The sequence below is a fragment of the Kogia breviceps genome, chromosome 1 (genome assembly GCF_026419965.1).
Source record: "Kogia breviceps isolate mKogBre1 chromosome 1, mKogBre1 haplotype 1, whole genome shotgun sequence".
Taxonomy (NCBI): Eukaryota; Metazoa; Chordata; class Mammalia; order Artiodactyla; family Physeteridae; genus Kogia; species Kogia breviceps.
The window spans coordinates 61,457,304-61,469,668 of record NC_081310.1 but is presented as its reverse complement, the minus strand read 5'-3'; the positions used below and the strand labels follow the sequence as shown (position 1 = coordinate 61,469,668).

General features: G+C 45.0%; 1 protein-coding gene across 13 annotated transcripts in view; it reads right to left on the bottom strand.

The window, feature by feature from the left end:
- Positions 1-550: 550 nt before the first annotated feature.
- IRF6 (interferon regulatory factor 6) overlaps positions 551-12,365 on the bottom strand; it is a 41,384-nt gene continuing 29,569 nt past the window's right edge. For 7 of the 13 annotated variants that reach the window (XM_067032309.1, XM_067032366.1, XM_067032338.1 and 4 more), the window contains 6 exons: positions 11,158-11,362; positions 10,002-10,130; positions 7,583-7,741; positions 6,134-6,526; positions 5,325-5,443; positions 3,577-4,669 (listed from right to left, as the gene is read on the bottom strand). In XM_067032309.1, the coding sequence (XP_066888410.1) occupies positions 4,445-4,669; positions 5,325-5,443; positions 6,134-6,526; positions 7,583-7,741; positions 10,002-10,130; positions 11,158-11,362 (1,230 nt within the window). In that variant the 3' untranslated portion in view covers positions 3,577-4,444. Of the gene's footprint in view, positions 1,991-3,131; positions 4,670-5,324; positions 5,444-6,133; positions 6,527-7,582; positions 7,742-10,001; positions 10,131-11,157; positions 11,363-12,365 lie in introns of those variants that run through there. The other 6 variants (XM_067032354.1, XM_067032361.1, XM_059041211.2 and 3 more) reach the window with 6 other exon arrangements.

The window sequence follows — 12,365 nt, the reverse complement described above, 5'->3', positions numbered from 1 at the left end:
GTGGACAGGTGTCCTGGCCAAAGTTTGTCATCTCTAAGCAGGGTGTTAAGTGCATGAGTATTCACTCCGAACAAATGTGTGCTAGGTATGCTTCTGGGCGCTGGAAGTATTACAGCGTAGAAAACAGACAAAACCCCACTTTCTTGGAGCTCAAATTGAGGAATTCAGTTTGCTGAGTTCACATGAGAAATGAGAGGCAGAGGTGCAGAAGCTTTTCAATCCGGTCATTAGGAAGAAAAAGTTATTTCACTGAAAGGTTAACTACCAGTGATATGACCCATACCACAAAGGGAAAGAATTTCTTGAGAAAATTCGTATCTGAAGAAATAGCCCAAATTTACTGATACATGGGCAGGGCAGAGGCTAAGGGAACTGCAGTCACCCACACTGGAAGTTTCACTCCTGGCTGTACCTTGGTGGCATCTTCAGACTGTGAAAAGAGACCACCGTAAAGGTGGGGCCAGCCTGGAAGGAGGTCCAGCTTGTAGGGGCTCCCACGCTAACGTTCTTAGCTCAGAGGGAGTCAGAAGCAGAGCAGAAACTAATTTTAGAATTTTTTCCATCCCCATATTTACTTTATTTTCCCATGGTAGTTAGCAATCAGTTTCTGAAATGAAGGACATATTGAGTTAACGCATTTATTCTAACAATAAATATTTGGGAACATACTATCTACCAGACATTGTGCTAAGGGCTGACAGCAAAGTCCAAGACAAATAGTCCCTACCTCCAGCAAGTCTGTAGTCATGCAGGACACAAACTGAGCAATTACAAGGGAACTGATTATTCTGAAAGAGGAATTATAGGGTGCTATGGGAACATATAGCCAGGGACCTAATTATGTGGGCAAGGGAGCAGTCCAGATCCAACATTTGCCCTCCCAATTTACACCTACAGCTAATCTAGTTTAGTGGGGTGGCCAGTGAAGAAAACGAAAAGCTGGGGACACCACCTAACTCCCTTCCCAGTCTTAAGCAAGGTGAAAGCAAGGAAATAGAAAACACCAAGGGAATGAGTGGTGTAGCCACCAAAGGAGATAGCAGACTGAGTCTCCAAGAAAGAATACCTGGCATCAGGACCAGAGAAGGAGCACTAAGGGAGGTCAGTGGAGAGCCCTGCATGCACTCTCCCACTGTTCTGAAAAGGATAAAGAACAAGGAAGAAACTACACTACTGGGTTAAGACCACATAAAACCACGCATCCATTCCTCTAACATATTCATCAGCTTTTCATTACCATCACATACTAAAAGTTCAATCCTTCTTGGCACTTAAGAACACTGTTCTCTACATCCTTTGCCAGCCCACATTTTCTGGGCCCCCACCCAGGTGTACAGCCTGGCTGTTAGCATCTCACAGAATAAGGGGAAGGGACCAGGCCAGATCCAGCAGTTGCCCTCCCAATGTATTTTCTGTGGATTCTTTTTAACTTTGAGCTATGCAGATACAGACAGAGGCAGCCAGACAACAAGACCAAATCCCTCATTTCACCCACTCAACAAAATGCCCCCAAAATATAAAGTTCCTATACCTCGCATGTTTCCTGATCTCTAGAAGCCCAACTTCTGCTCACAGCTGAGCACCTGAGCACCCAGATTTCTCTTGGTCATGCTTTAGTAACAGCAGATTCTACTAGGTCCCTTAGAGAGAACACCCAGATTTCTCTTGGTCATGCTTTAGTAACAGCAGATACTACTAGGTCCCTTAGAGACCCTAAAACCACAGCTTAAGCTTTCTAAATAAATAAGTCCCATTGCCACTTGTGATTGAGGTGTTTTTGAAGTAAAGCTAGCCCAACTTTACAGCTAGCTCAACTACAGTAGCAAGTAGGGGGTGGCTTGCTTTAAGGGTAGCAGACCAGACATGGACTTTCTTAATATGGCATGGCACACATAGGTATCAGTATTCAGGAGGGTTGGAACCTGCAACCAGAGATAAGCATCTTGTTTTCCATTTAGGTCCTGGAGTTTAAATTATGTATAATTTCTTCCTAAAAAACAAAACAGAGTCAAAGGGTCAGGGACAGAACAAAAGTTAATAGATCAGACCAGTTTGTGGCAGCCATGGCTGCAATTCTACACCTTAATTGTAGCCATAGCTGCAATGTTCTACACCTTAATCTACACTCTTCACCTTAATTGTTCACACCCAGCTACCTCCACCAGGAAAGGAGACAAGCAGGTTTGTGCTAGGTGAGCCATTTCCAGAAAAGTACTGCCCAGCCCTTCTTCACCTTGATCTTAACACATTCAACACCCCATTTTTCCCATCCACAAAAAATCCAAATGACAGGAAGACTGTAAACATCTCCATAGGAGGAACTGTCCCTGTCTCCTCTGTGGTCACAGTAGTTGGTCCTGGATGCCCAACTCACTCTCAGGTCTTCCTCAAAGAAGGGAAAAAAGAACAAGAGAGCTCCATCCTCTCCAAAGGCTATCACTGAGTTATATACCGTCATCTACCACACACACACAGTGGTACAGACATACCTCATTTTATTGTGTTTTGCTTCATTGCACTTTGCAGATACTGTGTTTTTTACAAATTGAAGATCTGTGGCGACCCTGAGTCAAGCAAGCCTATTGACGCCATTTTTCCAACAGCGTTTGTTCACTTCATGTCTGTGTGTGATGTTTTGGTAGTTCTCACAATACTTGAACTTTTTTATTCTTGTTTGTTATGGTGATCTGTGATCAGTGATCTTTGATGTAACTATTGCAAAAAGATTAGGACTTGCTGAAGGCTCAGATGATGGTTACCATTTTTTAGCAATCAAGTATCTTTATTAATTAATTTACTTTTTATTTATTTTTGGCTGCATTTGGTCTTTGTTGCTGTGTGCGGTTTTCTCTAGTTGCAGCGAGCGGGGGGCTACTCTTCATTGCAGTGCACAGGCTCCTCATTGCAGTGGCTTCTCTTGTTGTGGAGCACGGGCTCTAGGCGTGCGGGCTTCAGTAGTTGTGGCTCACGGGCTCTAGGGCGCAGGCTCAGTAGTTGTGGCGCACAGGCTTAGTTGCTCCGCGGCATGTGGGATCTTCCCCGACCAGGGCTCGAACCCATATCCCCTGCATTGGCAGGCAGATTCTTAACCACTGCACCACCAGGGAAGTACCCAAGTATTTTTTTTTTTTAAATAACTTTTACTGTCTATTTTACTCCTACTGTTATTTTTTTAAAATTTATTTATTTTTGGCCGTGTTGGGTCCTCGCCCCTGTTCGACGGCTTTCTCTAGTTGCAGCAAGCGGGGGCCACTCTTCATCGCGTTGCGCGGGCCTCTCACTGTCGTGGTCTCTCTTGTTGCGGAGCACAGGCTCCAGACGCGCAGGCTCAGTAGCTGTGGCTCACGGGCCCAGTTGCTCCGCGGCATGTGGGATCTTCCCAGACCAGGGCTCGAACCCGTATCCCCTGCATCGGCAGGCAGATTCTCAACCACTATGCCGCCAGGGAAGCCCCCCCAAGTATTTTTAATTAGGGTATGCACATTTGTACTTTTAGACATAATGCTATTGCACACTTAACAGACGACAGTGTAATGTAAGCATAACTTTTATATGCACTGGGAAACAAAAAAATTTGTGTGACTTGCTTTATTGCAATATTCACTTTATTGCAGTGGTTTGGGACTAGCCCTGCAATATCTCCGAGGTATGCCCGTATTTCGGTGGTGATAAGTTGAAAACCTGACAGCCAATTCTTCTACAGAATCCCTAAGCTTTCTACATCAACAGCTTCCCTTTAGAAGCTCAATTTGTGAGTTTTTACTCCACAGGCTGGGTGACTTTCAGACTTTGGCACCTATTTCTATTTAGATATCTAGCTTGGTTCCCAAAGCAACCAGCCGGCACCCCTCCTTCCCTCTTCCCCCATCAGGGAGCCAGCTTACTATACTAGCAGAACAGGTCAAACGGAGATCAATCCTGGACAAATCAGTGCTTGAGGGAACTTTAATGAAAGCAAAAAAAAAAAAAAAAAAAAAAATATGGTGCAAGAACAAGGCAGAAATGTTTTGTTCCAGGCAGTTTTGCCTTGTACAAGTAGAATGAAGTCACTGAGTCAGAGTTTTAAAGCTGGCATTATTTCAGGCATCATTCCAACTCCTTCATTTTACAGTAATGAATCTGAAGCCCAGAGGCTAAATGACTTGGTTCAAGGTCACACCACTGGAAGCAAAGCTGCAGCTAGAACCCTGGTGTCCAAACTCCCAGGGCAAATCTCCTTCTACTACATTACACTACCATGGGGAGGTTTAAAAAAGAAAGGGAAAGTATGAAGGGTGATTTTTCCATAAATTAAATCAACTTTAAAAGCTAGGCATATTTGGAGAGTCAGAGAGTACTAATATTATTAGAAAGAAGAAAGGTTTAAAAGCTGGTTAAATCTAATAAAAAATATCCATATGTACAATATTGTAAAAAAAAAAGAGAAGGAAGATGGCATTCATGATTACTGGGCTGGCAGGGCAGGGGACAGTTGCATGCTGGGGGTGGGCTGCATGGGCTGCCAGCTTTCCTGGGTTTGCAGGATGCGGTACAGCTGCTTCAGCTGAGCAACAATGTTATCCTTGATGTCTGGAGTTGAGATCTGCAGGCGGACACTGCCACTGTCAAAGGATCGTGTGAAATCACCAGAAAACATCTCATAGATCATCCGAGCCACCACCGGAATGACCTGTTCAGGACACAGAGCACACAGCTATCCACTGAGGAAAGGGTATTTTTAAACAGCAGGAGGGGCCCAAGATTGAAGATAGGGCCAGTGAGGCGGTGGGGGAGTCCACCACTTTAATGTCTAGATACAGACTATGCCTTCATCTCTCGGGACCATCCTGCCAAGGTTCACTTTAGAATTTGGTTCAAATGAAGGTAAAGAACCTAGAAGTAGCATCACATCCCATGCCTAAGTAAATAACTGCTTATTTAGCAAGACTTTTACCCAAATTTCATCTACTGCCTGTCTTGATGCACAAATCCACAGCCAAACCCAAGAGGTCTTGCTGGCACTTTCCAGAATAAGAACACGTTCTTAAAAGTACCTCAAAAGGTTTTTCTAAAAGAGCTGGAAAGAGTCATATCCTGTTAGGTTTCAGCAAGACTCTAATGTCAGTAAGAGAATAAGGTCTCCCCTGAATCAGTCACTTGCTTTGAGGACACTGTATTCTCCAGCCTGGTCCTACTGTACAATGTACAAAGCTCAAGTTGCTACATCTGATGGGATTAAAACCCACAGAGGCTGATGGATCCTCACTCAGGGCTCAAGCCCAGACCTAGGGGCTAAAGCATTGATAAAAAGGCAAAGAGTTGTTGACACATTATTATCTCCTCACCTGAACCAAGATGAGTTTCCTTTCCTGAGGTTTCCCATCTGGCCATTCTTCCCCAAAGCATAAGTAGATCTCAAATGGTGGCTGTTTCTCTATCTGTCCTTTCTGGTGGGCAATGAGATCTGCAGAACATGGAAGAGCATGCAGTTTGGTGTACTGGATCATTCCACACCTACTCAGTAAATACTCTCTTTTATACTGTCCAGGATAGTAGCCACTGGCCACAACATGTGGGTATTGAATTTAAATTCATTAAAATTAAATAGTTTCTTAGTCACATTAGTTACATCTACATACTCAATAGCCACATGTGGCTAGTGGCTACCATATTGAACAATACAAATAATAGAACATTTTCATCATTTCAGAGAGTTCTATTGGACGTCGCTTAAACCAGACTTAGGGTTCAAATCACATTGGAAAATTCACATCTCAGTGCTCTCCCTAAATATGTCTGCGTAAATTTGCCACTCAAATATGTCCCAAATGAGAAGAGTATATGTTTTGCTGATTATGATGAACAGGGTCACCTTCCAAAGTTAAGGATAAGCTGGTAGAATTTGGGGAGCAATAACAAGGCTGTCTCCTTCTTCTGCCCAATAAAGGAGCCAGAACCACCTAAAACTGGCTTTAAATGCATAGCTTTGGAGTGCAACACTCTTCTTTGTTGCCCAGGTCACTTTTATTTTTCAGAATCAAGGTCCCCTTCTACCCTGACCTCCTCCAGAAGAAATTGTTTGGTTAAGATCTTTGCAGAGCCAGGAAAGGGGGGCAGGAAGTTCCCACTATCAATCGTCTGAAAAAAGACTCACCACTAAGGAACGTTTCCAGACAAAACAGTTTAACCTTCTTTTGTCTCTCGATCAGGTTGGGGGCAACAAGCGATGGGGCACATGGCCCAGACCAGTACACCTTGCACTGGCACAGCCTGATGGCATAGATGGCATGACCGCTGACCTCCAGGATCAGTCCTCTGTCCATGACGTCTAGCAGCTTGCTGGTGAACAGCTTCTGCTTCTCATTGGTGATGTGCTCCGGACCTGGGAACTTGACCTGCTCCAGGCTGACGGGACCAAAGAGCTCCTCCTGGTCAGGCATGGGACCCAGGTCTCCATAGAAGAGCCGGCAGCCCTGGGGGTTGCTCACCGTCATGGTCTGTGCATACTCCTTCCCACGGTACTGAAATTTGATGTCCAGGTCAGTCACTGCAAGATGAGGGGGGACAGTGAGAGTCCTGCTCTGCTGCTCTGCCCGTCCATCCCTAAGACTCATGCAAGTCCATCAAGATCAAGCCACCTTTCAACCAGCATTCAGGAAGGCCATTGCCATAGTTATCCTTCCTGCAACAAAGGGAGACATCAACATATCCCTGGAATATTCACTCAAAAGGCTGCCTTGAAGCAGATAGTTCAAATTTCATCTATACTACCTCTGTTCGGTCACCACACCCGAACAGCGAGTATTTCTCCAACCAAAGTTCTGGGTCCTGGTCTCCCCATTTTGTACTGACTGAGTCTTTACATCAATAGGCATTGGAAGGAGCTGAAAACTAAGGCAGCATCTGGTTTGTGTATCATTTTAGACTCACTGTTTAAAGAAACCAGAGGAACAATAGGAAATACCAAGGCCTATTTCTGAAAATTACACAGATGAGCACACACTTGATATGTTCTAATAATATATCACAGAAGGACACAGTTCACAACAAAGTAAATTTTCACTCAGCAAGTGTCCACTGAACCCTATAGGTCTTATCAAAGCTATCAGCCTCTTGGACAAAATGCTAGTATACTCCCCCGGCACCTCCCCTACCATGTGTGGTGTGAAAGGGAGGTGCAATGACAATGATTCTTCACTGAGATCAATTTGTACCCAATTCAGAAAGAGATTTTCTCTGGGTCCTAAAGTCCCTCAAAACCCAAGAGTCTCCTTGACCAATTCCACAGTCATTAACTTCCCCATCCCACAACTGACCTTGTCCTCAAATCCCCTGGGCAAACGGATAAACCCAGGTCTTCCACCCACCTAATAGGTGAGTAACCTAGAGCTGCACAGCACCAATCAGAGCATCCCCATGGGCAGGCAGGTATGGGCTAATGTTTCTTTAGTTCCTGGTGACTCATCAGCCAGCCAGGAACCAAACACAGAAGCTGCCTGGGGGACTATTCTATACATGGCAAAGAAATGGAGGCAGAAGGTAGGGCAGAAAATGGACTGTAATAGGAGCTGAAGATCCAGCTAGAAAATCAAGGCTCACTTACTTGGGAGAGAGCTGATCCACAGCTCTGGAGAGCTATAGAAAGGCTGTATAGGTGCCTGGGGTACTTCCATCTCCAGAGGTTCCGTTTTGGGCCACACTGCTTCGGGGCTGCAGTTGCCCACACTGCAGTTGCCCACACTGGCTGGTGCTATGGGAGAACCTAGAACAGAAGGATGTGGGTGAGCAGGCAAGGAGCACCACACATGCATATCACCTGGGTCCGAAGCTCTCAAACCTAAAAGGTCCAACACTGGACGACAACGCAGTGTGGCAGCCCATCAGTAATTCCCCCAACAGACACCAAAAGAAATAAGGTTCCCCTGCTTCTGCTTCCTAACCTTATTAGTTCTCTCATGAACGCATAATTCTGAAAACATGCATTCGCTGATGATTAACACACAAGTGGGTACTCTCTGGGGTTAAATTAGAACAGGCATGAATGAGAGATTCCCTGTTACAAAATTTGAACCCAGCAATTAAATAGACACTGGTTGTCTTCCATAAAATGAACTCAACTAAATTGGTTGATTAGCTTCGAGTAAGTGTTAATGTATAGAAATTCCTTTAAAAACAAACACACACTTTTTTACATGCATGAAACATCTGGAAGGATACTCAAGAACCCGGAAAGATCTGTTTCCTCCAGGGAAGCAACTGTTCAGACAGGATAGAAGGAAAACCTTTCAGCTGATTTCCTTTTTGTACCATTATGAATTTTAAACCATGTAAGAGTATTATTTATTCAAAAGTATCCAGTTAAAGCTTTTATTTATTTTTTTATTTTTTGCGGTACGCGGGCCTCTCACTGCTGTGGCCTCTCCCGTTGCGGAGCACAGGCTCCGGACGCGCAGGCTCAGCGGCCATGGCTCACGGGCCCAGCCGCTCCGCGGCATGTGGGATCTTCCCGGACCGGGGCACGAACCCGGGCACAAACCCATGACCCCTGCATCGGCAGGCAGACTCTCAACCACTGCCCCACCAGGGAAGCCCCAGTTAAAGCTTTTAAAAGAGAGAATGAAAAACACATCCTATATCCCTGCTATTGTCAAAGCTGGCTCACTCCAAAGTTTACAGATTTTTCCTCCTAGCCTCACCTTTTAAGCATCTATTCTTCAACAATTCTTCTTCCTCTGCCCAACAGCTCTGAAATCACAGAGGTTAAGGTTTCTTTGACCCTTTGTGTACGAGTCTGGTTATATCTATGTACCCATTTTACTTTTTTATTTTTAATGTATGTTCACATGTTTCCATCAAGGATCCAAGGTGGCCCATAACATAAGGCCATACAACACTAGCTTTAACAACACATGAAAAAAAAAATGGGAAATCAGGATCCTGGAAATGGGCTGCATCCTTTTAAGGGGTGAGAATAACAGAATGAGTCAGTCAAAGATTTGGGAAAGGATCTCACATTTCCAAATGTCCAAATCTTAAAACTGCACCAAGTGGGAATGTAGCTGTGGCAATACTAACCTAAGAGAGCTCTATGATCATTGTCTTTACTCATCACTTGGTTGCAAAGTTATAAATGACAGGGTAAGTGAAGGAGGGCAAGTAGACAGATAAGAGTCATTTCCTGATTCTCAAAAGAAAGGGCATCACCTAGAGTAGGGTATTCCAAAATCCTACAGGAATCATCTTGATATACTAAATTTTCTAGGTGGCAAAAGTATCTCATTTGACCCTAGCAGCCAGATGGAACTTAGAAAAAAGTAGTGAAAAGCTACTCAACTGAATGCAAGTCATGACGAGGAGCATGTCAGTGAAAAGTGCAAGTGAAGATGCTGTGGAAGAGCAATTCACCTTGTGTTTGAGCATCCTCAGAATGTGCAATGGGAGATGCAGTACCTGCTGTCTCACAGTGACCCTCCAACCTCTAAACTCATCTTTCCTGGGAAGCTGAATTCAGAAAGTCAATTTTAAAAAAAGATAAAAGTCTCTAGTAGATAAATTTTATCAGAGCCTAGTATTAAGAGCTGTAGAGCCACAAGTTTCCCATGATACAGCCTTAGCAGAGGCTGTAAAGGCAGTGACAGAAAATTTATACCGAGGGAAATAGCAGAAGAGTTTGCCTACAATTCACGACAATGATCTCTGCACTTGGCCTGAAGGAAATCAGCAAAATTTACAACAGCTTGTGTATTTGTATGCGGGATTGAGAATGAATTTAATTTTTTAATTTCTCTGAATTATCACATCAGATTCAGAAGATGCTCTCTCTGCCTAGAAGCTACCCCACTGGGATAACTATGCCTATGGAGTTTCTTTGCCTATGACTCCTGCTTGCTAACAGACTGGCAGCCTGGCCACAGGGCCCGGTCGCTGCTCCCAGTGCAATGGTGGATATGGTGTCAATGGTTGCAAAATCAAAGCCCCTTACATCCTCTCCATGCCTCTGTCCCACCCCTGACCCTACTCACCATTGATGTTCAGGAAGGGGAAGGTGTCCTGGATGGGAACGTGGTGCTGTGACTGGTCCAGCTCATCTTCCTCATCTTCTTCATCGACATCATTATCTTTCTCATCCCAAGGAGCAGATCCAGTGGATCCTACCCGAGAAACAGACACACACACACACACAAAGGTCACAAGTGAGCCACTCACGTTGCACTGTCATCCTTGCAGCTAACCCACTGTTCAAGCTAGGCACTGCCAGCACAGAGGCTCCTTGGGTTCAGTGTGCACCCTCAATGCCAAAGAGTGGGAACCAAGGGTGTTCACCCCACTCCCAGCTCCTCCTACGGAGCCCCCGTGCAAGCTCTCATCCCCTCCCCTATCCAGGAGCTGCAGACCCTACTCCCTTCTCCTAGAAATCTTTTAATTCCTACTCTAAACCCCTTTCTACACATTAGCATTCCCTTCTAAGGACCCAAGGACCACAGCTTCTCTCCTTTCTAAGCTTAATGTGAAGACAGACCCTTCCCTCATGGCAGAGCCTCACTAGATTCACTGGAGGTCAAGTCTAAATTATCTGGCTCTCAGTCGGAACTTGCTAGACATTGAGTAAATATAGGGATCAGGTGGTATTCTCCTAGGAAAAATACCATACAAATCAAATGATCACTTACCCATCATTTATAAAGAGAACTTAATAGCCTTCATAATGTCATGTCAATTGACTCTTAGAACAGCCTTTGAAATACACAGGAAAGATGAGAACCCAGATTTTATAGTGGAAGAAGCTGAGGCTCAAAAGGTTGAATGACTTGATTCAATGTCCCACAAGTAGTGAAATGGAAAGAACGAGGTTTATAACTCAGACCTTCTAAGTTTTAATCCCTCCTTCTTCTAAACTATCTGGCCTCTCTTCTCAGTATTGAGTCCCAAGAGAAGTTATTTTTTACAGAACTCAATACCCCCTCTTCTTTCTAATGCTTTACTGTTCCACTGGGTGGGCAGGAAGACTTTGCTGAGTTTATACCTTTTGTTCTCTGGGTTCTTTCTAGGGACAGGATTTCTTGCTTTACCAGTCTTCAACTTTGTAAGTGAGGCAACTTTCAAGTCGACTATCGCTTTAAGGGTCCAGCCCAGAACCTGGCACACTGTCCACCTTCTCCCCAGCAGCTGGGGCCTCACCTGGGTTAATGATAGAGCCCTGTGGCTGGGGGATGTCACACACTTGATATATCTTCACGGGGTTCATGGGCACCTCCTTGGTGCCGTCGTACATCAGGTTGAATTCCCTGCTCTTGTTGAGCGCACAGCGGAGCTGGGCCTTCCATTTAGCTGGGTCAGGGTCGTCCACCCCTTCCTGGTACTTCCCTGTCTCCACAGCCCAGGCCTGAGGGATAGGAAACTGCAGTGAGCGCCTGCTTGTTGCCCAGTAACACTGGAAAGTGTGCCCGCCCTCCCTCATACAGACACAGATACACACAGCCCTGCCTGACTGCCCCATCACCCCAACTCCAATTTACAGAGACTGCAGCAGGAAACACCACCCTGGGGACCAGGCAAGGCCTGAGAGAAATTAAGCCAAATGCAAATATAATAGTTTAAAAAGAGGAGCCTCATCTCAAGTGCTTGTGCCAGCAACATCTGTCAAGACTACAACGGCCATAATGAAGGGTTGAAAATAAAGAAAAATCTGGAACAAATATACACCAAAATACTAATGGTAACTTTTGGATAGCAGGATTTCAGGTAATTTTGTTTTGTTTTGTTTTACTTATTTGTTTTTCACAGGAATTGCTTATGTAATAAGAAGAGAAAGGGAGATGGCGTATTATATGAAGAATTTAGGCTTGCTGTCCCCTCTCCCTTCAGTCTTCAATCTGATGTACAAATAACTGTTGAAACCAAGTACCTTTAGGAGTAGCAGCCCATAGGAGGGCAGGAAGCATGCTCTGGGGGGTTCAGCTTGCCTCAGTGGGAGGCGGAGGGCCTCAAGTCCTAATAAGCTCACACCACCTCCCTTTCCCTACTTCCTCAAACTCCCACATTGGGAACATTTTGCTGGGAACACCAGTGGCTGGCTGGTGGCCTGGGCCAAAACCAGTGTGGCCCCGCCTCTCTGGTTTTCAATTTCCAGTTCTAACAGGCATTTATGTGTCTGTTCACGGAATCTCAGCCCTCCCCCATTGTTAACGTATCTCAGATGTCTACACTTTCTTCAGGGGTGTGACGTATGTGCTGGTGCAGAAAAGGGGGATGTCTTTTGCAGAGGACTCAAGATCAGGAAGCATACGGCAACTTGTTCACGTGGACAGGGCATATCGCTTGTCCAGTCCCAACTCCCCGCCTCCGCTCCTGAACGTAGATGACTTCCTCAAGCCGAAATGGAAATT